Source organism: Lytechinus pictus, chromosome 19 (genome assembly GCF_037042905.1).
Source record: "Lytechinus pictus isolate F3 Inbred chromosome 19, Lp3.0, whole genome shotgun sequence".
Classification (NCBI taxonomy): domain Eukaryota; kingdom Metazoa; phylum Echinodermata; class Echinoidea; order Temnopleuroida; family Toxopneustidae; genus Lytechinus; species Lytechinus pictus.
The window spans coordinates 4504474-4531957 of record NC_087263.1 but is presented as its reverse complement, the minus strand read 5'-3'; the positions used below and the strand labels follow the sequence as shown (position 1 = coordinate 4531957).

General features: G+C 36.2%; 1 protein-coding gene across 1 annotated transcript; it reads right to left on the bottom strand.

Moving 5' to 3' along the window:
- Nucleotides 1-1622: 1622 nt before the first annotated feature.
- On the bottom strand, nt 1623-15919 carry LOC129282613 (uncharacterized). The gene is made up of 14 exons (XM_064114008.1): nt 15819-15919; nt 14116-14303; nt 12786-12898; nt 12277-12542; nt 11930-12091; nt 11605-11645; nt 10891-10991; nt 10029-10287; nt 8848-9059; nt 7787-8037; nt 6855-7028; nt 5675-5777; nt 5099-5288; nt 1623-4628 (listed from the first exon to the last, which is right to left on the bottom strand). The coding sequence occupies exons 1-14, from the start codon at nt 15875-15877 to the stop codon at nt 4432-4434; spliced, it is 2316 nt and encodes a 771-aa protein (XP_063970078.1). The 5' UTR covers nt 15878-15919; the 3' UTR covers nt 1623-4431.
- Nucleotides 15920-27484: the final 11565 nt, after the last annotated feature.

Below are 27484 nucleotides of genomic sequence, written 5' to 3'. Positions count from 1 at the left end.
GTCTATGACCCTATAACACTCATGCATGGCCTTCCATGTTTTATACCTATTCCCTCCCTCCCTATCCCATCCCTTCAAGCTAGCCCCACAGCTTCAATTTGGATTTACCCCCCCCCCCCCTCAATTGGGATATCCCTTTTTGCTTCTGTAGGCATCTGCAAAAATGGAGAACAATGATGATATGAAATGCAAATGTTACTCTTTAAAGATATTTTTTTTAATCTCTGTAGGTGAATTCTTGCTGAAATAATCCTGCGTATTAACAGCCTTTCCCTCTATTAAGCTCGCCCCAAAGCTGCATTTTTGTGTCTTATTTGAATTTTGCTCCGCACATTTGGGATTTTTTTAATTTTTTTATTTGCTTTCAAATGTTGCTCTTTTTTTTTTATCTCTGTGGATGAACTCATGCTGAAATAGTCATTCTGAGAATGAATTCAAACTGATCAAAATGAAGATTTAATCAACCGGATAAAACTCGAAATTAAATTTGGTCAAAAGGTGTACTTTGTGAAACCGATGACAATGCATGGGATACTTTGTTGTTTTTCATTATTAGTATATTGTATTTGTCATGTTTGTGTACTGTCCTAGCAAAAATTGCTTGTATTTATTTACTTTTTCATTGTAGGGATTTCAACAATAATGATGAGTGGTCAATTGGTTAATGCTGAATTGAAATGTTATTTGTAGGACAAGAAAATGTTGTGTGTGATATGTATATGAATTATATTGCATTTAATTTGTTGACTATTAGTATTAATAATTGCACTGCAAAAACTCTGGTGTTGCTTTAACACCAGCCTGGAATCTATATATTATCTCCACACCAGAGAAACAACATCAGTTTGGAATCAAACCGATGTTGTTTTAATACTAATTGGTGTTGTATAAACTATAAACGCCTTTCTGGTGTTAGACCAAAATGAAACTGGTGTTGTTTAACACTTCTCTGGTGTGGACATATACATAGATTCCGGGCTGGTGTTAAATCAACACCCGGAGTTTTGGCAGTGTGCATTCCTCTCTCATTCTTAGGTGAGTTACTCTTGGTCTCATTTTATCAGTCTTGTTCGCTCCTTTCCCTTGCCCTCTCCGATTCTCAATTTATTTCTGTCCTATTTTCTTCTTTCATGATCTGTTCCCACTTTCTTACATTTTTTTTCTACTCCCCCCCCCCCATCTCTTTCTCCTTCTGTGACTGAAACTGAAAGAATAAGCAACGACCGTCAACTCAAATCCTTTATAAAGTAAACATTTACATTTATTGTCGTATTTGATTATATAAGAATTTCTCATGTTTTATTATATTGTTAACATTGTTAATTCCTTACAGAGAATGTTTGTCACACTGTACAAAATATGGGTGTTGGATTTGTTTTGTTCAGAGATCTGTTTATGTTAAATGCACATATGATAGAAGAATTATACAATCCCCTCGCCCCCCCCCCCAAAAAAAAAAAATATTATATATATATATATATATATATATATATATATATATATATATATATATATAGATATATATATATATATATATATATAGATAGATAGATAGATAGATATGTATATATTTTGTGACCTTTAGTTCATCTTGCCCCCCCCCCCCAATAATATGCCCTTGTGTGCCCAGATTACACAACTTCAATTAGAAAATTACAACCAAATTATACTTAATTTATTAAAACATGAAATGATAGCAAAATATGTTAAGATAAAAAAAGGATATTTAATCAACAGACAATCGCTTATTAAAAGTCATGTCACCCCCCCCCCCCTCCACCAATCCTCCAATCAAACTCATTGCCTCCTTATGGTATACAAACTATGCAGTGAAATTGGATTGAAAACAGTTCGACCTTTTTTACCACTGATCATCGAATTGCCAAAATACTTCAAAACGTTTCCTCTAAAAATCTGGAGGTATGGGGGAGAGGGGCTAATTATGATGTAAAAAAAGTTATGTGTGATTTGAATGTTATGGAAACCCAGATTCAGTGTAGATTATTCAAGGTTTTAATTTCTGAAGAAATTTTTAAAACACTGCTAAAACGACGATGTTAATTTAACACCAGCCTGGTATCTATAGTGGTCTACACCAGAGAAGCGTTGAAACAACACCAGTTAAGAATCAAACAGATATTGGTTAAACACTAATCGGTGTTGCTTAAATGCCTAATTGGTGTTAGCCTAATGCCAAACCTGTGTTGATTCAACGCTTCTCTGGTGTGGACTTATATAGATACCAGGCTGGTGTTAAATTAACACTGGTGTTTTTGCAGTGTACATGAAATCACTATCTTGAATGAATTTGCCCAATTTCAATAAATCTTTTTAGTCAGCCCCTCTTTTCTTCTTTCCACTTTAATATACATTCATTTCATTTTATTAATCGCCTTGTCGGCTGGGCTGGGGTACCCTGAAACAGTACTGTTTTGTTGTGTATAACACAAGAGGTGTAATGATTATTCATGTTTTTGTTTAATTCATTGTCAATCAATATTATGTAACACTTGTTTGTCATTTGTTTGCTACCAATAAATACTATCAAGATGAATAGAAAGAACATCGTTTCATTATTCAAGTTATGAGCAGAATTACTTTAGTGTTGGCTATTTCTATTTTTGATTATTTTCAGGGCAAGACCATTTTCATTAACATTCTCCAGGGCATATATCCATATATATTAACCCTAAATAGACTGGGCTATTTCGACGCCTAAGAAGACTGGGGGGCTGATTCAGCCCCCCCCCCCTTATGATCTCGGCTGTTGATCGCGCGATCGCGATGAAAATTGGCACGCGCGTTACCCATGGCATTAACTACAAAACTATAATATCAAATTCTGCGAAAAATCTCATTGCTCATTAAAATGCTAATTTATGCATAAAATCTTAAGTTTGCTCTAATTAATAAAATAATGCCCCTAAAATGCTAATTTTTGTTTCACATACTCAATATAGGCATCTGATCAAATTTATTTTTCAAAAATTTGAATATCACATTCATTTTCTTATGTATTCTATTGTTTTCTAAATTTCTTATGTATTTCTTTGTTTTTCGACTTTTTGTTTTTTATTTTTTTCAATGGAAATTGTTAGGGACTTTATTTTGACCATAAACACGATAAAATTAATTGATTTTAAGCAGTAAAAGGAAAAATAATGATACATTTTATGAATTTTGGCTAAAAACACTATTTGCATTAGATTTGTACACAAATTCACGTTTTTTAGTAATTTTGGGTCTGCATGCACTTACGAAATGTTGTGTAATTTCGGAACCGCGTACCCGTGGGTCACAATTTTGGTCTCAAAAGTTGCGCGAGACTTGAAATTAAAAAGTCAGCTAGCGACGCGGTCAAAAAAATTCGAGCGGCGGATTTATCGCGAAAAATGTTGAGGGGGGGCTGATTCAGTCTTCTTAGGGTTAAGGCATGGATGGGGCACATAAAAACCTTGACATTTTCTCCAGCAACAATTGCTCCGATGGAAAATCTGTACATTTAAGCAAACATAAAAATGTAACTGCCAAATCTAGATAACCCAAATCTTTATCTTTACATTATTCTGAACCAAAAACTCCACCAGAGTCCTTACTCTGACCTTTTGCTCTCACAGGTCACAGGAGCAAATGTTGTGTCACCCCAAAACCAACAATAAGTCGACCCAAATGCATATTGCGAATTTTATTGGGCTTGAAAATTCATTTCCTAAGCTTTAAAATGATATATGATATGTTAAAATTGACCAACAATAATCATTACAAGTACTTGATTGAATGCAGAGGAAATTCTGCAAGAGCTTAAAAAATAAGGAGAAAACAAGGTTTGAAGTTTGACGTTCAATCAAGCATGAGATGTGCATACTGTGTAATCTCAGTGAAACTTCCAAGCAGCCTGAAAAAGTAGTGTCCAAGAAACTTTTGTATCTTTTCTTTGTTATTCAATTTCACGACCTCAAAATTTTACAGTATGACGAAGAAAAATTGCTCTTTCAGATAAGCTATTTTTCTAATTTTTGGATTTTGGAGACTAAAGTACTCATTTGGCAATTTACAGAGAACCTTACCTGGCGACTTATTGGTGGTTTTGGGGTGGTAGGTCACAAATGTTGTGTCACCATCTATATAAAGCATCCACTGCCACAAGCTCTGGTGGGTGTTTCATAAAGCTGTTCGTAAGTTAAGAGCGACTTTAAGAACGACTGGTGATCCTTTCTTGTGGTAAATGATATATTCATTGGCGATAGTTAAGCGCGTAAGAAGGAATCACCAGTCGTTCTTAAAGTTGCTCTTAACTTACGAACAGCTTTATGATACGGCCCCCTTATTTTATGAATATGAAATTATATAAAATCAAAAACTAAAAAAAACTGAAAAACAGCCACATCAATATTGAACGACCTCTGAGTTCATTATTTTCCTTCAGTATTCCTAACGATCGGTGATGGAGTCCAGCGGGATCCCGGGGCGGCCCACGAACTTCCCCAACCTCCGGTTCTGAATCTGGAGCCTCCGCATCACTGTCACCATGGAAACGAGAATGGCTACGAGGATGAGGCAAACGATGAGGGCGCTCACTGACAAGTAAACAGAACCAAGAGGGCTCTGGGAGAGAGGCTTCTTGTTGTCTGTAAAACAAAGAGGAGAAAGGAAGAGAGAATTGGACAGAGGCAGGGGGTGGAGATGGAAAGAGGGTAACAGAAAAAGAGGGAGAAAGTGAGAGACGAAGGGACGTATACAGAGAGGAGACGGATAATAAAAGTCATACATAAATGCCAATGAAATGAATGCAGATTTCCTTTTTTCCATTGAAATCTGAGCAAAGCTAAAATATTTAATTGAATTTTAAATGAAAATTCTTCTTAAAAGTGCATTACATTTTCATCTGAATTCATTTTTATATTTTATCACAATTATGGTGTTAAACTATCCCTTTCCCCCATATTTTATTACCCACCCCCCCCCCCTCCCACAAAAGTGAATTGCACAAAAATTATAAGCAGACCCAGCCCCTTCCCCGTGTCACGCTCGTAGTGCAGTACCATCCCTGTTGTGTGCTGCACTAACTCTTCCAGAAAGTTTTCTACACACAACCTACCTGGATCAGAGAAAGACTTGCCACGCCCCTTCTCAGCAACTACTCTGATTGGTCCATCTGTACCAAAGAGAGCGTGCGATAGGCTGTATGTATCCGCAAAACGACGCTTTCTATTGGTCGGCATACTGTAAAGTGGACAGTAACGTTCGCTCGCGTTGTCCTGAAGTTGTATTTCACAATGTACAAAGATCTACCAAGAAAGCAAAGTGAAAACATCGTTTCAAAAGACTAGTTAAAGCATGAAATTACAGTTATGAATTTCTTCAGTTGAGATTAATTTAAATCAAGGATAATCAAAGAACTAATGAGAAGCGTTTGATAATATAGCAAACGGGTACTGCACTGATATACCTTAATAAGTTCTATGATAACTCAAACTTTCATTTATTTTATTCTTTGATTTTTCTCTTTCCACACAAGCTAACTTGTTCCAAAGGTTTCATTCCCCTTTAAGTTACTTTCTTACAGATTACAATGCAGCAACCATGTTCCCTATACTTTGCATATTTTTCTCTTGTCAATTTGTCCAGATGCCACCTGCGGTGTAGTGTAATACATTTCATTGGCGTTACGTACCGACTCGCTCATGAAGTGTCCCATGAAGGCTATAGATTGAATGGAGAACCGTGTCTTCAGGCGTCCTTGTAGTCCGAATTGGATTGTATGGTCCAGAGCACAACTTTAAACAAAATAAAAACAAGAAATAACATTATTTGCACTCATAATTTACATGCCAAAATCCTTGAATGCAAAGAAAAAACAATGCATCTAAACCATTTACAACTATTATTCAGTGATCTAGAAAAAGAGCAAGGGCGTTAGTTTAAGCAAGGGGAGGTGCCCATCAGGGGAGGTGGAATTAAAGTGGTATAGGGGTGCACATCTTGGGGAGGTGGAACTAAAATTTTGAAAATCAGCTGTTGAAAGCAGAAGAAAGGGTACAAATTTCGTTTTGCTTGCCAGTGTTGGAACTCCTCTGCCTTAGTGGGAGTGTGCATGTGCACCCCCCCCCCCCCCCCCCCGGCCAATGCCCTTGGAGAGTAAGAGAATTTTTTTTTTCATGCAAAAGTTTCTCCATTCTATATTGACTTACTGTAAAAGGGAGTGTAAAAGAAGAATTATTACATCCATCCAATGACTATAAAACATTTGGTCTATATATGAATGCATACTCCACAAATGTACGCATCCCTCTCTTTCTCTCTCCCTCACACATAGACACCCACGCGCACAGGCTTCCTCTCATTATGACACTTAAATAATTTTGTCTTGTAGGTCCATATTCTGAAGTCAGGTTAATTTAGACCATGGTCTAACTCTGCTAATATTATGGGAAGCCATGAGTGTCAAAATGTTTATTAAGTTGAATGTTTCGTATGTTTACTGTGCTCTTTCCTGATTCATCGATGGTGAAGACAATTATCTATTTATACTTCCTAGAAAATTATAAATGATTTGAAAGTCAAGTGAGCTTAAATATGATATCTCTACTGTTAGTGATTTTTATGTAACACTTGGCTATCCATACTTAAACCTCAACTTTAATCTCGAGTTTAAGTTAAACCAGACTTCAGAATATGGGCCATTAAGTTTTATTCCATGCATTACATAATTGTTTGGAAATTTCTTCGATCTGTAATACCATAGGCATCATTTCATTAATGTAATAATGCCAGATGAAGTTTTGGGCTGATCATAATTCTGTAATTTTCGAATAGACTTTAAAATTACAAACATAGCGACGTTATTTTCTTACTCGTTTTCTATAAAGCGGTAATACAACCGGTCAGCCGGATTAGGAGTGGGCGTGGCTTCACAAGACCTCAAGAAAATGCGTTGCCCTGGTAACGTATTGTCATCCGGTAGGAGGACCTTTGCCTCGAAGAATAGCCGATCATCAAGATCGACTTCAAGAGGATAGTCGGAATATCTGAATAGGAATGACAGAAATTATACTTATCATTCAACGTGTAAACATATTAAGGAATTAGTAATTACGCTAGTCATGGAAATAGAACCGAAAATAGATGTATGAAAATTAATTATGATTAAATTAATGAGAAACAATATGAAAACATAAAGAAAAATCATCCATTGAAACATATAACGTTCATCTACAACTTTTAATTCTTGAAGACAAACAATCATTCATTTAGGTATCCAGCATCCAATATTGGTGTAATTATTTTCTTGTAACTGCTTTGGGCCATCTTGCGGAATACATAATGATAATAATTCAATTAACCAACAAAAAAAAATCCATTACTTTGTTCATTGTACATAGTTCACTCACACAAAAAAAAGAAAAATCATCCCAATATTCTAGCTTTTATTCCGAAAGACATTCTAAGCATTAGAATTCTTTAAAGTAGAGTCTAAAGACGTTGAATAATTTATTCATAAATATAGTCAATAATTATTGATTAAAAAAAGGAACACCTTCAGTAATTTAAAACGGACATCCACTCACACTTAAAAATGCATTCGTTCCCCAATATCCATGAAGCCATTCAATATTATTCGTGACATTAGATTTTTGATAGGAAAACTAGTTTATATATATATGCATTGCTACAGTTACACCAACGAAACCGACCGATGATATCCGATTCGAAATAACGTTATAACTTTGATCGGTTTGGAGTCGGTTTCGTTGGTATGCCCGCGACATTACATTCCAACACTAACCCGTATTTTCTGTCATAAGATGCATCCTCATACATCTTCAATGAGAAATTGAACGCGCCATGACCGGTTCGGTTATAAACCACTGCGGGTAGATCCGCATCGAACTCGACAAACGTAACCTTATCCTTCTCCATTTCGCAGATGACGTTGATCGCCGTGGCGTTATGTCGGGTAACCGCCGGGTGTCCGGGTATTGTCATAGTGGGTATCCGAATGGTGTTTGATATTATTGACTTGCCACGTCCTGAATCCTATTGAGAAAGAAGAAATAATTATATCAATTGCAAAATGTAATTTACAAGGATTTGTTTTTGGTGCAGTTTTCACGAAATTGGTATATATCAGGGGGAAAGTATATGCGTTTGGGTTAACTTGAATAAAAAGCATCATTCCACGACCTATATATACTTGGGCCTAATATTGACATAGAAAGACATTGATTCAATACGGATAAAGAAGTCTTATCAGGAAAAAGAAATATACACGTCGTATTTAGGCGTAACTTCAAGTTTGACCCCCCTCCCCACACACACATACACATAATAAGTCTGTACGTCAGTAGTGCAGAGTTATTGTTTACAGGGGCGTCGCCGGGGTGGCATTGGAAAGGGTAACATGTTCATAGTATCAATGTTGCTATATTCATATCTACTATAGATGATCATGTAGTACATATCTGCACCACAGCCTGACATTGGCGTTGGTAAGTTTGGTCTTTTTTTTCTTAATCACCCCCCCCCCTTGATAAAAAGCTGAAGATGGCACTGGTTTAGCATGGAAATATAAACCATACGCCCCCCCCCCCTCCAAAAAAAAAGAAAGACGAGTGGACCCAATTTTGGTCCACTCGTCTTTTTTTTTTTGGGGGGGTGTATTGTTTGCTAAACCAGTGCCATCCAGTAGCGTACCGTGACTCGGAGGAGACAAAGCATTGGGGGGGGGGGGGGGCAAAGCATTGTTCACAGACAATGCAGTGCCCCCCCAGTGCTTTGTCTCCTGCGGTTCACGGTACGCTACTGGTGCCATCCCAAGGATTGTCAAGATAATGCAGGACGTCTTACGATGTGCGTTCCGCAATATTGGTAGTGTGTCCCCATTACGAAATGCGTGCCGTTATGATCCCGCCCAACACACGTTGGCTCGTTGAAGTGCATGTTGTTCGGGTCCTCAAACGGAACGATTGTCTTCGGGATGAATATTTGCATGAAGGTCCCAAAGCACTGCGGACGTGGAAGGAAACGCTCGCTTGGAGGTCGGGTAGTTCCTCTCAAATCTACAAAGAAATTACAAAAATTGTTTGCTTGCTTGACTTTATTCATGATCAAGAAATATACAATAGTTGCCTGTAATCGAAGATTCCCCCCCCCAAAAAAAAAAAAAAAAAAGATAGATGCGTGGATTTGGGAATGCCACCCACAACTATAGCTCCCCCCCCCCCTTTCCCCAATATCCCTTTCAAATATTTTTTTGTTAAAGCAATCTTGTGCTTGCTCACCCCTGAATTCCGGAAATAAAAGTTGAAAGGACATTTTTCCATGGTGGCCATGTCCGTACATTAATGCATATACGATACATTATTAAAGTCTTTACTCGCCAATCAATTATTTTGTATACAAAAATATCTACCTAGATATAAATTTTATATCTATATAGATCAACCGATTTCTTCCCACTCCATCACCTCTCTCTTTCTCTCTCTATTTCTCTGAATATCACTATCTATATAATTATCTACATGTATATCTGTCTACAATTCACACTATCTTTTTTCTATTTATGAAACTTGAAATGATGGGGAAGAACAGAGAAAATAGTATTGACGAGAATTGGCTATTTAGTTGTGTGAAAGCTAGAATACCCTCGCTTCCCTCATCGAGAAAGCTACTAAAAGTCACCCTCACATCACCATGACCTTCCTGTACAATTACCCTCAGCCACCACAGCAAAACAACTATCTACATTGAAAGCGCCTTCTGCTACTCTGTATGATCTATACTTCCTTGTCAGACTAAAGCTAGAAAGCGAAGAACCAATCATCTAGGATCGAGCCATCTTTGCTGCCCAAGCAGAACGGTACCTACAATTAAAAGCATATTTTGCTATTCTATATGCTGGTCTTTGTCATCTGCCAGACTATAACTAAGAAGCAAATCAAGTGATCTTGTCCGATCGATCGTCTATGAATTACTTTTCTTCTCGTTTGATCCCCGGTAACACTCACGGTAGCCATCTTTAAATCTACCTGATCCTACGTAGAAATCCCACGAGGCCGCCTTGGACCAGGGCTCGCAGCTGCTGTACCCCCTCGCCAGACCTTCCGGCAGGCTAAGAGTGTAGTTGGTGCCTTCGACCAGAAGACCATAAGGAATGCTAAACAAGATGGCGTCGTAGTCATAGATGAGATTGTCGCCCGGTTGGGGTTCGACCTTGACCTCATGGACCAAGGATTTGTCGTCGGCTCGAAGGATTTGAATCTCGGTTGTATGTTGAGGGCGGGTTATCTGCAGTCAAGGAAATAAGATCATGAATTTATTGTTGTCTCAAGAAGTTATGTAGATCAAAAATATATCAGCACATACTTAATTATGATATATTGCGTTCCTAGAGTTAGCATATATCCACAACACCATTAACGGATTAACACTAAAAATGACTAAGTGGTGACATTTTATTCACTGATTGGTCAAAGATATATTTTATGAAATATCTCAATCCATCGTTTCCTGAAAGGTAAAGTTTCGGTTGCGATAGAAATAGGTACATTGCTAAAGAAGTCAAAATGTTCGTGTTCGTCATTCTAGTCATGTTAGAAACATTATTCATTGACTTATCTTGGAGCAGAGTCGTGCAAAACAAAAATGTATGTACCCATGGTACTGTTGTGTCATTTTGGTGGATTAGTTCTTGCGTGTCGAGTACGTATTTCATCCTGGCATATTTATCATTGAGCTTGAGCTCATCCTTGACCTTGAGCCCGACACCCTCTGATCTTCGGCACAGAATAACTCTTCGAGAAAGAACTCGAATGAAGAAGCTCCCACTAAAGGCATATACGGATTTTTTTTTCTGATGTAAAGTAACCTCTATCTTTGACAGGGTCTTACCAGATCGTCAAAGACTATCTCAAAAGCTGTCCCTTCTGGACGAACAGGAAAACCGGCGGCAGGGAAGGAGAACAAAGGACTAGGCACCGGAGCACGCTCATCTGAGAGGAAAAATCAACGTGAATTTGAATAGGCCTAAGAACAACCAGCATGACCAAAGTTTCCGAGTATTCCATCTTTCCCCAGTATTTTGTACCTTTTTTTAATCTGTGATTTTCACAATTAATGCAAATAGGCCTATAATAAAGAATAGCACTAAAATTCGAGTAAGGCGTATTGAAGTAAAATTAAAGTGCTGCATACCAAGTCAATTCTTTAGCTTAATTATCAGTAGAAATCAGATCGACGTCATATGTTGTCATCGCTTAACAATGATAGATTGGTTTCCAAAGTCAATTTCTTGTACTGAAAAATATTATGCAACATTTTCGACATGAACAAGAAACCACCTCCATCTCGAGGCAGTCAAGGGTTCATCATCTCCCCTTTATTTTTCAGATAAGTATAGTCGTTTGCAGTTATTTTACGTATGAATAGCTAAGGAGCCTTTAATTCTTTTTAAAATAAGTTATCATAAAGTTCTGAACAAATTTATTAAATGTCTAATGGAAAACTTCAGGAGCTTGCAGCCCCATTTATCAACGTATCATGAGCATCTGGTTATCAAAAGCACTGTAATGGTTTTATTCCGTTGTTGAATTCGCTAGTTCTTACCTCCTACAGAAATGTCAATACACCTTTGATTTCCTTGCAATCTACAAAAGGACGAAAGGAAAAACAAATCATAAGGCATAGTTTTCTTCAACGTAGCTACGACATATTGTCTGTAATTCACTATTCTACAGTGAGTTACACAAACGAAAACCTACTCCAGCTCAAAGTGTCACTGCTTTTTTTACACGAACAATAATGGTCGATTGTAAATTATTTGAAAGGTCAGTTCTGATAGGTTATTGTCAGACGTTTGAACAAAATGGGCATGCAACAATGGTCTTGATTGGGTAATTTCATTTCGTCTGTGTGACTAAGACAGTATTACCCATTATTATCCTCTGGTTGGAAGCAGAATAGAGCCACGCCTCTGTCTTCATCAGTGGGTGTCCAAGACATTGTTACATAAGCCATTAGAGGGTTTGTTGGAATCCGTCGTAGAGGGCTCTTCTGCATTCCTCGCACACTGGTCGTGGCAATCTGTCGGATGCTGTGACAAGGTAAGACAATGAAACATATTTCGAACTTACAACTTGGTAAACAGTTCTGCAAAATCGTGCTTCACTAAAGGACAATTTTAAGCAAGGGAATGTTTAGCGACTTGTGGATCACGTTAATCACGACATCCCTTGTGATGTTCTTGTGTTGTGAGATCAAAAACTAATCCATCATTACCTCGTTTCGTTCGTCGGGGTCTGTGCGGTTACGTTGAATCGAAACGTCTGTCCCACCCTAAGGATCCAGCAGGAATCCGCCAACGGCCCGATGATGATGGGCTTCGAACAGGTCATATCACCGGTGACCTCCAGCATGAACTGGAAAGGGACCTTGCTGTGGACGACGCCGTTCGAGGAGTCCTCGATCATGATGGCCACTGCATACCATCCTGCATCCATGGTGCGAAGTCGTGGGAGGATGAGGCGACATCCTTGTGGCCGATTCTGAAAAGGACGACGTGGAAATTGGGAGCATATAAGAATAATGGATTGAAATGGGGAAATGAACCCGAATCAATGCTGTTCGAAAAAGGAATATAGAAATTGGAAGATGGGCCGAACAACGAACAAAATTTTTATGATTTAAAAAGTCCTGTAATGTGGAAATTGGACTTATGATTGTAATGATATAAGATTGAATCAACTTGTTTTAAAAAAAAAGTTGTTAGAGTGTATTGGCCTAGCTACCTGAAGAACCCACTGTGAACGTGGCCAGGCATCACAATTACTCCTGCACTCGGACACGTCTCTGGTGCCGTCGACCCAGCGACATTCTACATCATCACCATCTGCATCATAAGCTGCCGGGTAAAAGGGATATTGAGGGGAGGAATCCAGTAATGTATAGGCTTTACAGTTTAAATACAAAATCGATCTTGTATAGAAGTGCAAAACACTTTTTTTACGTTATATCATGCATAATACACTGTTCGAAAATTTATCCTTAAAATAAAAGAAGTTCCTGCAGCAGAGTCTCAAGAACACCTGTGATCTTACCAGATTGCGTAATCTTACACGAAATTGGTATTTGGTGTATGGAACCTTACAAAATTTCTTAAATAAAACAGCGTTTTCAAATTTTTAAACAGACCTGTTCTGTTAAATAAATTGTAGAAAATTCCTGTTTTATGAATTTACAGAATAATTCTGTTATTTCTTTCTGCAAAATCTTGTTTTTTCTGTAAAATCAGGTTTTTTTTCAACAGTGTATGGTGACACAACATACATTTGCTCTGGTCTTAATATCTTAGAGGGCATAGGGTTGAGTTGTGCTCGGGTTATGGGTTCAGAATAATGTAAAGATAAGGATTAGGGTTTATTTAGTTTTGGAAATTAGGTCTTATGTTTGGCTGAACATGCAGATTTTCCATCGGAGCAATTGTCACCGGAGCAAAATAACTAGATTTTACTTGCAAAACATATATTTGATTTTGTTTTTATTTATTTATTTATTTCAAATGTATTTAAAAGAAGGGTAGCCCAATCAGCAACAAGCTAGTTTTCGTTGGAGCCCTCCGTAAACAAACACAAATATAAAACATGGTGACATGTTCAAATATAAACAAAGAATAGAGCATAAATACTAATATTAAAAAATCAAATAATGAAATAATCATAATGAACTATGGAAAATAACAAAATGAATAAAATATGATACTGTACAAATGTTACCTAAAAGTAAACGAAAATATTATATACACATGAAAAAGTATGTACAAAATGAGGAGAAAGAATAGAATAGATTCCACCATTAGTCCAAATTACATATCAAATGTTTTTTCCCCATTTTGCCATTTCGCGTTTAAACTGTTTAATGTCTTCTATGAATCGGAGGTGTTGGGGTAATTCATTCCAATGAAATGGGCATGTGACAAAAATGATTTCTGGTAGATGGTTTAACGAGCATATGGCACCCTATTATCTTATTTGTACTCCTTGTTGTTCGAAAGGATACGTCTTCAATATAAATAAAATTATCACAAAGCACCTGAGGAGTAGCTTCGTGTTTTTAACTTACTTGGTATATTAAGAACTGCCCTTGTGCACCCCTTATTGATCCTCTGTACAGGTAGACCAGTGGTGATAGGGGCGTGGTTTATGGCTCCAGTGTCGTTCCGTACCGTGAGGTTTACAGACATGACGAAGTCCCAGCTCTTTGGTGGGGCGTAGTTCTGCAGACTATGTACCCAGCAACACGAGTCCCATCTGAAATAACAAATATTGATGATTTATTCATTTATTTATCAATCTATCTGTCTATCTATCTATCTACTTACTTACTTGCTTACTTACTTACTTACTTACTTACTTACTTATTTATTCATTTACTTATTCATTCATTCATCCATTCATTTATTCATTTATTCATTTAGGGTATTACTTTTTCATTCATTGATTTGATATATCAATAAATTTATTACTTATATATTCATTTCGTTATTGAATATAGGCATCCATTCCTCCTTTCATTCATTCATTCATTCATCCATCCATTCATTAATTTATTCATTCATTCATTTTCTCATTCAACCATTCATCCATCCATCTATCCTTTCATTCATTTTATCCATCCACCCATTCATTCTTATGTCCATTCATGCATCCACACATTTATTCATTCATCCATCCATCCACCCATCCTACTATCCATCCACCCATCTATCCATCCATTCATCAATCCACCCAACCATCCACTCACCCATCCATCCATCAACCCATCCATCCATTCATCTATCCATCCAATCACCCTTCCATCCATTCATCAATCCATCCATCCTCCATCCATTTATTCATCCATCTTTCCACCTTATTCATCCATCCAACCACCCTTCCATCCATTCATCAATCCATCCATCTTTCCACCCATCCACCCACCCATCCATCTATCCATCCACCCACCCATCCATCCATCTATCCATCCATCATTCCATCTATCCACCCATCCATCCATTTATTCAGCCATCTTTCCACCCATTTATGCATCCATCCAACCAATCACCTTTCCATCCATTCATCAATCCATCCATCCATTTATTCATCCATCTTTTCACCCATTTATTCATCCATCCATCCATTCAACCACTCTTCCATCCATCCACCAATCCATCTATCCATCCATCCATTTATTCATCCATCTTTCCACCCATTTATTCATTCATCCATCCACCCTCTTTCCATTCATCCTTCCATTCATTTATTCATCCATCTTTGCACCCATTTATTCAGTCATCCACCCACCAATCCATCCATCCATCTGTCCATCCAGCGACCCTTCCTTCCATCCATCTTTCCACCCATTTATTCAGTCATCCAACCATCCTTCCATTAGTCCATCCAACCAACCATTTATTCATTCATCCATCCATATTTCCGTGATCATCCACCCATTAATCTAACGGTAAATTGCCAATTCGTCCACTCACCACACAATCTACCTCCATTTAGTCTAATGCCATTCTGTTTATGACCATTTCGTGTATTAACCAGTTGATCTAATATCCATTTTCTTTTCATTCATTTCGCATTTTCGCCTAATTAACACTTTCCCATTAGACTAAATGATTTATGGACTAAATGGCTATCGGACCATTAGACGAAATGGTGAGTGGACGAGTTGGTAATCAGACGAATTGGCATTAGACCAATTGGAGATAAACCTAATCCACCCATCCATCCATCCATCCAAAACGGATACAAAACCGTATAAATCCTCTCACTCACAGTAGATCGAAGTCTAGACGTCCATTTGGAGGTGAGATGATCTTGGTATTTTCTCCCATAACCCAGCTCCTGTCCAGGCTACTCGGATAGTCCGCAGCCTCATGCCTGAAACAACAAAATTGAAGAGAAAAAAATAACGCAAAGCAGAACCTGCAGAATAGTATTATTTCTAATAATAATAATAATAATAATAATAATAACATTTATAAGGTGCTTCTGGTGTTTCTAAGACCACTGTGTTCTATTTATGGTTTGTAGTTAGGTTAAAAAAAAGTGGTAGGGGAAAATGAAACAGCTAATACAACTATACTAATAATCTAAAATCAAAACTGGTGTGCACCTCCAATTGACCGACCCACAACTGTGAATCATCTATTCAACAGGTAGGTTTTGAGTAGGGTTTTGAACTGATTCACAGACTTGGCATTATGAATGTAAGATGGTAGCTTATTCCAAAGGGGAGGGCAATTGAAGAAAAAGCGCGGTCACCATACTTTGTAGAGGTTCGAGGTCCAGGAGTTAACTGCATTGTAGCGATGAACGAAGAGTTCTTGAGGAGGTACTAGAGCGTAAGGAAATGAGATCTGTGAGATATTTTGGGGCTTGGCCTTTGAGAATTTTGTAGGTGAGAAGGAGAACTTTGAAAGAGATATTACGGTGATGTATGGGGAGCCAATGAAGAGAACGCAGAATTGAGTTATGTGCTCGGATTAATAACGTGATAAATCTATCATAAACACTGAAAAACGCAAATCACCCACCCTTTTCCAATTATGTTGTCATGCATTCAGGTAAACGACTTTGGTCATTGAGCTGTCGCACTCAACGTTTCCTTAATTCCCTCGTTCCCCTCTCCATCCGCACATACCAATAATCTCACCACCTGATTTTTTCTTTTCTGATCTACTGTATTCTACCGGACGATCTTCATTCATCATCGTCTTTACTTTTATATACTTTTATATCTTTACTTTTGCAAAAAAAAACTTTATTGGAAACGCATTGAAATTACCATGAAGAATTTCCCTTGTATTTGTCGCTTTCTAATGAAATTTTGTGTAATTGTATCTCTACATGTGCTATATGTAATGTGTTATTACAAATGTTTATAATGTGAGCAAAAGGAATTTCCACGAGGACGATGATATGATATTGAATTGAATTGAATGATAGAAGAGTTGTACATACATATATATTCTTATTCTCATTTCGGCAAGAGTGTCGTTAAAACCCAAACAACAAAATTACTGGGTTGTGTGATAAAAGTCAATCATGTTTATTAGATACCGCGAATAAGTGTTACTATTCATTAAATACATAATTGAAAGTGAATTCGCTGTATGAAAAATTAATCGAATAATCATAAAGTAGACAAATCAACATCAAAATAATGTTGGCCTTTTACGGTTTTTTTTTTTTCATATGGACAAATATAATGCATATAGCATTTCCATTTATTTGAAAGCAGGATAAAAGAGCATTGTAGATTAAATGCCTTGCTCACGGGCATAGGTGCCGCGGCCGGGGATCGAACCCCGGACTTTCCATGTATAGCCAGGCGCCTTAGACCACTCGGCCACGGCACCTCCACGGTATAAAATACATAATCGATTACAAACTAACTCTCAATATTTATATATATATATATATATATATTGATTTCTTTGAAAGGTGAGTTTCACAATCCGTATGCTCATGAATAGACGTGTTTTTCACGACTGTTTCAGAAACGGATTTTGAATTCTCTTTTTTTTGTCACATCATGGGCACTGACGAAGAGTGTGACTTTACCTTTCATTTTTGAGAGCTATGCTCCTTTTAAAATCTACGATTTTATTTTTACGGCATTTACTAAACCTTTTGTGATTATTATATATATATATATATATATATATGCTCCTTTTAAAATCTACGATTTTATTTCTACGGCATTTACTAAACCTTTTGTGATTATATATATATAAATATATATATATATATATATATATATACACATACATATATATCTATATATATATATATACATATATATTATATATATACCTATATATAAATATATATATATATATATATATTATATATTTTAATTTTCATAAAAGTATTTATCTCTCTAAGATATATATATATATATATGTTATAAATTATCAACAATAATCACACTCTTCTATCAAACTTTTCGTTTATAATGGATATGACACTTTCTTTCTGGTTCAGTTACACACACTTTTTTAAATAAGAATTTAAAATTATCATTAAAAAATAGTGTAAAAATGTATATTATCAATGTGTTCGTTCATTGACGTATGGCGATTTCGTATAAACACATGAAAAGAAATGTCGCGGTTGAACAGAAATACTTAATCGATTACAAAGGGGTTATTTTATATATAACGGATATATTTCCTTTTTTTAATAGGAACACCTATTTTTTTTTAAAATGAAATATTAGTAATTAGTTATAGGTATGTCTGGAGATTCTATAAATGCCATAAATCTATCTCTAGTAGGTCCATGATCAATGGGTCTAACTATAAGTTTGTGAAAGGCAAAGGATCCAAGAAATTATGATAATATCTCACTCATGGTTAACACGTGGAAGAAATTGAGAATGCATGTTTGTGTTGCTTGTGTGTGGGGGAGTTGTGCGTGTGTGTGTGTGGGGTGTTTGTGTGTGTGAACAAGAGACTAATGGATTATTTACTAGTAGTGTATGCGGGGAGTGTACTCCTAACTTCCTGCTATTGTAAATACACAACTCCGATCCCAGGTTCCATATTTTGTAATCGATTCCAAAATCATTTTTTTTTTAAAATTTCACTGTCATTTTCCATTTTCTATAGTTATATTTATACATTTTAATGCTTGAATATATTTAGATAATGTATTTAAATATTTTTTTTATCATGATAAAATACAAATCGTGTTGATAATTGGCACATTAATAAGAAAATGAAACGAAACCATTAACGTTTTGTAATTGAAGGTATTTTCAGAATTATCAAATATCCGCGATTTACTTAATACGTCGCGTGGTCGTGACGCCGTCTGCTAACTCCGCTAATTTTCAATCTGGAGGGGAGACCCCCGGTTGGATTGACGCGGGAATATTTGACCGGGACCATTGCGCTGAAAAAGTGTAGTCCCTTGGAAAGCCTAATTTCACAGTAAGTCAGCTCGGCCTCGGAGTTCCATTCTGCGCATGATCAGAAGAAGGTTATATTATTTACTAAAAGTGAAATGGTGGTTTAATATTCAATGAGATTAGCACCGACTTTGATGTCTTGACTATTCATATATATTCTTTTGAATTGTGTTTTTCATTAGCTCCACAAAAAACAACAATGCATCCACAGGCGACAGGTATTTCACAGTTGGCCAGTACGCTCAAAGTAGAAATCCTCCAATACCTTCATAGTGTTAATAAGCCAGTTCACGTTTAGCTCATGATCAAATTTTCTCAAATGACCTTTGTGATTTTTCATTAGGATAAGCACTATCATTTTCAAATGCAGATGTTGCGTAAGCTTTACCGGTAGAGTATTCAAATTCTAAGAACAAAAGGCATCGTATAGACCAGGTGACTAGAATAGTACATCAGGGATAAAGTTTGGAAATCTGTTTTATTGTCTGCCTTTGGCACATTTGACTATTGTTTAGGCTACTGTCAAATACCAGTGATTATGAAGGCTCTATTTATTACTCTTCAGCTTGGATGTGATAAATATTTTGAAAGGAATACATGAATAATCATCAATTCACAAATGCCTATGTCAGTGAATTTGAAAGCCACCTTCATGGCTGTCTCCGATGACCTTTTTCTGCTCGCAATATTATTTCGTTCCCACGAAATATTATTTCGTGGCCACGCAATATTATTTCGTTCCCACGAAATATTATTTCCCCTCTCTCCGATCCGCCGTGCCGCACCAACCGTGTATAACACGTGCAGCATAGCAACATGCTGTGGTATGGTATGCGCTGATCGGGGCGCTGATGATGGTGGTGATGATGAAGGTGGTGATTATGATGCATAGGCGGATCCAGGTGGGGGGCCGAGGTGCCCGCCCCCCCCCCCCCTTATTGGCAGAGCAAAAAAAAAAAAAAAAAAAGGGAAAAAAAGAAAAAATGAAGGAAAAGAAAAGAGAAAAGGAAGAGGAGGAAGACGTATGAATAAAATAAGATGAGAGGAAGACTTGGAAAAAAATATTTCATGTCACTAAATAAAATTTTCGCCCGCGCTTCGCGCTCGCATTGTCTGTTAAGTAATTCACATATCTTGTTCAACATGGAGCTTAAATATCAAGTTTGGAAGTCAATATACAAAACATATTTCTGCTCGGAAATCGAACTTTTATTAATTTGTGTGATTTACAAATTGATTTTTGAAAAGTGCACTGTAAAAATGTCAGTTTTATGGTCTGAACATTAACATTTTCCGCTCGCGCTGCGCGCTCGCGAATTTTTTATTTATCAGGTACCTACTATTTTCATGTATTTTATAAAGTTTTCAAAATATCCCTTTTCAGGCCTGATTGTCAAAACATATCAGCTAGCGCTGCCATGCTTGCATTTTGATTGGCGGGTTATGTGTGTCTCAATATTGATTATATAACAAACTACTTAAAATCCCCTTTCATGACAGTTTATCAAAAATTTCGGCTCGCGATTTGCGCTCGCATTAATGGTTAAAAATATATCAACTGATTACTGATGCATCCTATTATAATAAAAAAGTGCTTCAAATGTACAGTGTTCAGGCCATAATATCATCAGATTCCGCGCCTTCATTAGGCAATAATGAATAAGATATCAATTCAATAATTAAATTGTCCATTTTGTTAAATCTCGCGCTTAGCAAGATAAATAGGAATATATATAGTCATCATATTCATATGATAACATGTCCTAAGGATGTAATAATGAAAAATATCAGATCTTTATCAAGTGCAATTTGTATCCACCTTACAATTTTCCTATAAAGTGTTTGAAATATGAAGCCGAAATTGATCCCCTTTTTCAGATCGGAATATCAAATATTTTAAGCTCGCGCTTCGCGCTTGCTTTTGTTTTCATGTATTTAGAACTGATGATAGACCAAATGTAGACGAGTTAGTAATTGGACGAATTGGCAGTAGACCAAATTAAAATAAACCGTAGGCATACCCTTTGTATTTGGTCTATCATCAGTTCGTCCACTATTCACACTGTCTAATTGCCATTTCGTCAACTCACCATTTTGTCTAATAACCAGCTGGTTCAATAGCCATTTGGTCCGTATACCATTTGGTTTAATTGGACCAAGTTTGTATGAAAAGGAAACGGGTATTAAACGAACTGGTTATGAGACAAATTGGTCATAGACGAACTGGTATTTAGACAAAGTGATTATTAGACCAAATGGTTGTTAGACGAAATGACATTACCATCATCATCAGGGGCGGATCCAGCCTTCGCCAATACGGGGGGGGGGGCGATTTTTTTTCAGCCATATTTTCCCCGATCGGCCGCTCGAAGATGATTTTTTTTTTTACGGTTTCTTTGAAAGGGGTACTCCTATAAGTCACTTCTTAGCTTTATCAAGGAGATTTCAATCCAAGCAATTTATCTAATTCTTTTAAAGATTTTTTTCTAGCACTCAGGTCCTTTAGCCAGACATTTATCAAAACCCAGGTGTAGTAAAAGGGGTTAGAGTGAAATCTCCTTGGCTTTATTCTTGAAATCACATTAATATGTAATATCATAATCCTTATTTTATATTGCGAGCGCGAAGCACGAGCAATTTTTTTAAAAAATTGTATGCATTTTTTCCTAAAATTTGAACATTCTGCAAAAAAATGTACCTGCAATAATTAAACGCAAAGCGCGAGCAGAAATTTTATATACACGTTTTGAACTGATCGGAAAGGTAGGCCTATCTGTTAAAGACTGCTTGCAGTTAGCCATGAAGGCGTTACATATTTCAACAATCAAATAATGCGAGTGCGAGCTGAAAAACTTTGACATTTCTACGTAAAAAATTAGAAATTTTAATAAATATTTGTAATCATGAACATGATCGCTATATAACTAAACAACAAATGCGAGCGCGAAGCGCGAGCGGAAAAAATTTAGTTTTAGACCTAGAGCGGGACACTCTATTCATGTTTTGTAATTCATGAAAAGAACGAGTAAGAGGGGATCTTCCTACATTAAAAATGCGAGCGCAAAGCGCGAGCAGAAAATGTTTGTATACGTTTTGAACATATCGAAAAGTGCCCTTTAAGGACTGCTTGCACTTAGCCATGAAGACGTTACATATTTCAACAATCAAATAATGCGAGCGCGCAGCGCGAGCGGAAAATGTTAATATTCAGACCATAAAACTTAATTTTTTACAGAGCAATTTTTAAAAATCAATTTGTAAATCACACAAATTATTTCCGAGGGGAAATATGTTTTGAATATTTACTTCCAAACTTGATATTTAAGCTCCATGTTGAACAAGATATGTATATAAATGCAAACAGACAAGATATGTGAATCACTTAACAGACAATGCGAGCGCGAAGCGCGAGCGAAAATTTTATTTAGTGACATGAAATATTTTTTTCCAAGTCTTCCTCTCATCTTATTTTATTCATACGTCTTCCTCCTCTTCTTTTTCTCTTTTCTTTTCCTTCCTTTTTTCTTTCTTTCCCTTTCTTTTTCTTTTTTTTTTTGCTCCGCCAATAAGGGGGGGGGGGCGGGCACCTCGGCCCCCCACCTGGATCCGCCTATGCATCATAATCACCACCTTCATCATCATTACCACCATCATCATCACCACCATCATCAGCGCCCCGATCAGCGCATACCATACCAAAGCATGTTGCTATGCTGCACGTGTTATACACGGTTGGTGCGGCACGGCGGATCGGAGAGAGGGGAAATAATATTTCGTGGGAACGAAATAATATTTCGTGGGAACGAAATAATATTGCGTGGCCACGAAATAGTATTTCGAGGGAACGAAATAATATTGCGTGGCCACGAAATAATATTTCGTGGGAACGAAATAATATTGCGTGGCCACGAAATAGTATTTCGTGGGAACGAAATAATATTGCGTGGCCACGAAATAGTATTTCGAGGGAACGAAATAATATTGCGTGGCCACGAAATAATATTTCGTGGGAACGAAATAATGACGGAGATTTTTTCTCCTCATGTCACCTGGCGGGCTCCGTACGTATTCCATAAACGAGATAAGCATGCTTAAGTCAAAATTCTAAGCATTTGTCTTATTTTCTGTCTAAGCCAAAATTCTTAGCCAAAATGCGTATTCCATAAAGAATTGGCTAAGAATTTTGTCTTAGAATTTGGCTAAGAGTTTTTGCACGACTAAGACAGATATAGGATGCATGGCTAAGCAACTGTTCTTAAAACTGCAGAGTCTGTATTCAATAAATACAACATGGCTAAGAAATTTGCCCTAACTTTAAGACAGTTGTGAGTTGTCTAATTGTTTTAGTTTCAATTAAGGCAATTTCAGCCCACGCCTTTTCTTTATCCTGAAACGTGTTTCGTGATTTAAGCGTGCATGGGCCTCAAGATCTCTTCCCTATTCTCTTATTTCTGCTATTAGCGTAATTTTATTTATCTCTTTTATTGAAATTGGCCTTCCTATCTCAGCCCCCCATCTTGATATTTGTTTTGATGCGATTTTTGCTTTAACACATAAAACGCATAGACTTTTTACCGCGGAGCAGCTGTTACGTTCACGACAAAAGTTGCGTGACGTTGCAATTTTCTCATGACGTCATAGAATTTGACACTTTGGCTTAGCCATATCGTCTGACTTGAGACAAATGTCTTAAAGTTTATAGAATATCGTTATAGGGAAGATTTCTTAGACAAGCAAAATGCTAAGACATATTGCTCAAACTTAAGCAAAAAGCTTATCTCGTTTATGGAATACGGGCCCAGAGCCCGTCTAACAAAGAGTTACGATTGATCCGATCGATCGCAACTATATATGGACGGCCAGCAACGTCAACATGTATTATTCATGTTTGTTCAAAATGTTTTCTAACTATGATGTACATGTATATTCATGCATTCATTTTTTTTCTTGAAAATTCACTATGCTTCTTTTTGTTTAAAATGGACATTGTGCAAATTTCCTATATAAAAAATTATGACACTGGTGGATTTCCATAGGGTTGATGGGGCCCTAGTCTATTCAATTTCTGTATCCTGCTATGTAAGGCATGCTTACGTGATACCATGCTTTGAAATCTGCCTATATCAAACTGAAATAAATAAATAGTCATTTGACCAAAATTGTCCATTAGGTAACTCCAAACTGGTCTCTAAGAAGGGATGTTCACCCTGAAGAAAAGGTTTTCCACCGATCTCCGCACCTCGAAGGAAAGGAATCTACAAGTACAAGTTGAAATAATAGCAGACAACTAATGAAGTAATTATAAAGTAAAAATAACGAACGAGAAATATTCACTCCAAGTTGAGTAATATTTACTCCCAATGCAGTTAAATGAGAGTTAAAATTCACTCATTCTTTCGACATTTCCTGGGGAGCGTTTCATTAAAAGAACTTGTCAGATGTTTTGTCCAAAATGTACCGTTTTATCAGACAGTTACCATAGCAACAGTACTTCCCAGTCAATCAAACTCAAGGAAAGTGGTCGGATTTGAAAACTTGTCAGATAATAAATGTTGATGAAACGCTCTCCTGAGTTCGTTTCTGGCCAAGTTGATATGCACATTTTGGTTTGGAGACTTCGCCAAGTTGCAACGTTGCCAGAACTGGCATAATTATGCTTTCTGGCATAATTTCGACCCTTTCAGCATAATTCATTATGCTGGCATAATTTTGGCATAATTAGACTTTTTTAAGCAAAGAATCTGGCATAATAATAGCATAATTTTGATCGTTTTTTTCCCCCACATGTTGTTTTTCATTTTTCACATTTCTACTAACTAATGAACGGCGCCAGCACCGACAGAAGAGGGGGAAATCGTTCACATGCATGCATCCACTCCTAAAATTTAGGTTGATAACCTTTTATTTTTAGCTTGTCAAAAATTTATGTTGATAACCTTTTTTTTTTTGCTTGTCAAAAAAAAACGGTTTGGCATAATTTGTCGCGATTTAGCATAATTTCGCTGCTCCTCTAGCATAATTGGATTTTTTCACTGGCCACGCTGCCAAGTTCACACATAACTTTTGTATGTCAACTTGGCGTGATCTCTAAGTCAATCATGTCAATGGCACTGTAAACTTCCGTACTATTAGTGATCACGCGCGTAGAACATTTTCCATAGTTTCGTGTTTTAAAATGGCACTGTTAAAAGCAAAAAATCATATAGAAAATAAAGTTGAAATTCAAGGGTCGAATGTTTACTACCAGTGGATGTGATAGGTATCTGACATTCCATATCTGACCAGAAAAGAGTACCTTAGCCAGCTCAATTTAAAAATAAATCGGCATTTATGAAGGCATCTTCTGACGGGATCAAATTCATCACCTGAAACAGTAAAGTAGCCGTAATTCTTCCGCCAACCAAAAATCTATTTTTTTTTGTTACCTTGGTATTTTTTTTCTTATGCCTCTTATTGCCATTGTTGTAAGTTGTTATATTTCTTCTATGCCCCCAGGAGGGGCCGTCAAAGAAATAAAATCCTTGTCATTGCCCACCCTACGGTCTGTCTGAGCTAGATGGTCAATCATATTCATTCACCTTTGTCAATCAGCAATATCAAATTTTAAGAACTTGGAACGGGTTTGGTTGAATGAATACCTTTTTTCTTTCCTGTAATTGTAATTCTATTGGAATATCGAAGGAATGTATTCGCGATCTCGCGAATTCCTAAGCATTAATGGGTCGGCGCTCGTTCGGAGAACCGATCCCGACCAAAAATTGAATACGTTGGATACGTTGGATCGTTGGAAAACTTGATACGTTGAATCGACGTTGATATGTAGAAGTACAAGGGAGTAAGATATATATAAATTGTATCTTTAAAAAAATAAGTTTTTAAATACTTTTTCTATATAATTTATTGTATACTTTTATATTTTGCAATGTAGATAATAGAAAATAATCAAAATATATTTTTAAAATTTAAAATTCAATGAATATATTTTCTAATAGAAATATATAAAAATTATTTTACAAAAATGAATAAATAAACCTACAAATTGGCAGGCGAATACTTTTTTTTACTTATAATCGATTACGACATTAAATTTTAGTCAATTCGACTATAATTTAATTTTTATGTTGTGAATAGTTGGCAATAGAAAAATATTTGAGTACGTTGAGTTTATTAAGTTTTATTGTAACTTAATAAAAAAAAGAAAATGTAAATTGTTAAAGGTATTGTTTAACTTTGTGAGCAGCCGATTAAAAAAATTCTCAAACCAAGATGAAACATGTGTACAAGTGCATGTATTAGAACTAATAAACCCTGAAAACAACCATTATTGAGAATGAAAAGCTAAAACTACAAGGCAAACCCCGATTTTGTAAATAGGCGTCTTATAGACGCCTAAATAGTACACATAAGTGTATGGGATGAAATTAAGATGGTGTTTTCGGTCACTTTATATTTCAATTTTTGAAGCACTAAATAATTATTTTCGAACGCAATTTTTTCTGGGCTTAATTTTTGTAACATATCACAGACACAGGTGACAAGTGTGACCTTCTAGCTCAGATTTTTTAAAAGTCAAACCAATGTTAACCAATCACTTTAAATATATGAGTTCTCAATGTATTTATATATTACTTTATAAGGAGATGATATTCTAGTTGATATATGTATTTCATTTTGTATACAAATTGAAGTTGTTGACAAATAAAGACTTCTTAATACGAAAATCTTAGGGAGGGGGATTCGGTAAGGCCCTAGCCAGGGCTGAGACTATGTTTTTAGGATACGAAATATCTGAGTGAAGAGGCCGAGGTGATGGGGTTTTTTATTAGAATATTTTCTAATGGCTTTAATTTGACGAAGTTTTATTGCTGATTTATTTTTTTCTATTTGAAAATCTCTTATTTTATGCTATGTCGTGAATATTTGACACTCGAAAAAAATAATGAGTATGTTGAGTTTATTAATAGAGTTTTAAATACATATATATATATATATATATATATATATATATATATATATATATATATATATATATATATATATAAACTCCTCAAAAAAAGTTTGGAAATCTGACTTTGATCGATAATCCCTCCTCGGTTTTTGTAAATATCAATGCATGATTAATAGCAATAAAAAGAGCATTTAATTTTCTTTAAAATGATACACTACATGATATGATTATGGTTCACATGGAGGTGCAGTGCCTTGAAATGTGGGGCAAGGTCAAAATTCAAAAGTTGCAAAATGACACAATATTGAAAGTCACTGTTCTTTTTTCCGTGGTGATGAGTGAGTTTCTCAGCGGTTTTTTTTCTCACTTTCATCGATAATTCCTCATCGTCTTTAGTAAATATCAATGTGTAATTAATGTCAATGAATAGATCATTTAATTTTCTTTAAAATGATACCCTACATGATATGATTATCGTTCACATGAAGGTACAGTACCTTGAAATGTGGGGCAAGGTCAAAATTCAAAAGTTGCAAAATGACACAATATTGAAAGTCACTGTTCTTTTTTCAGTGG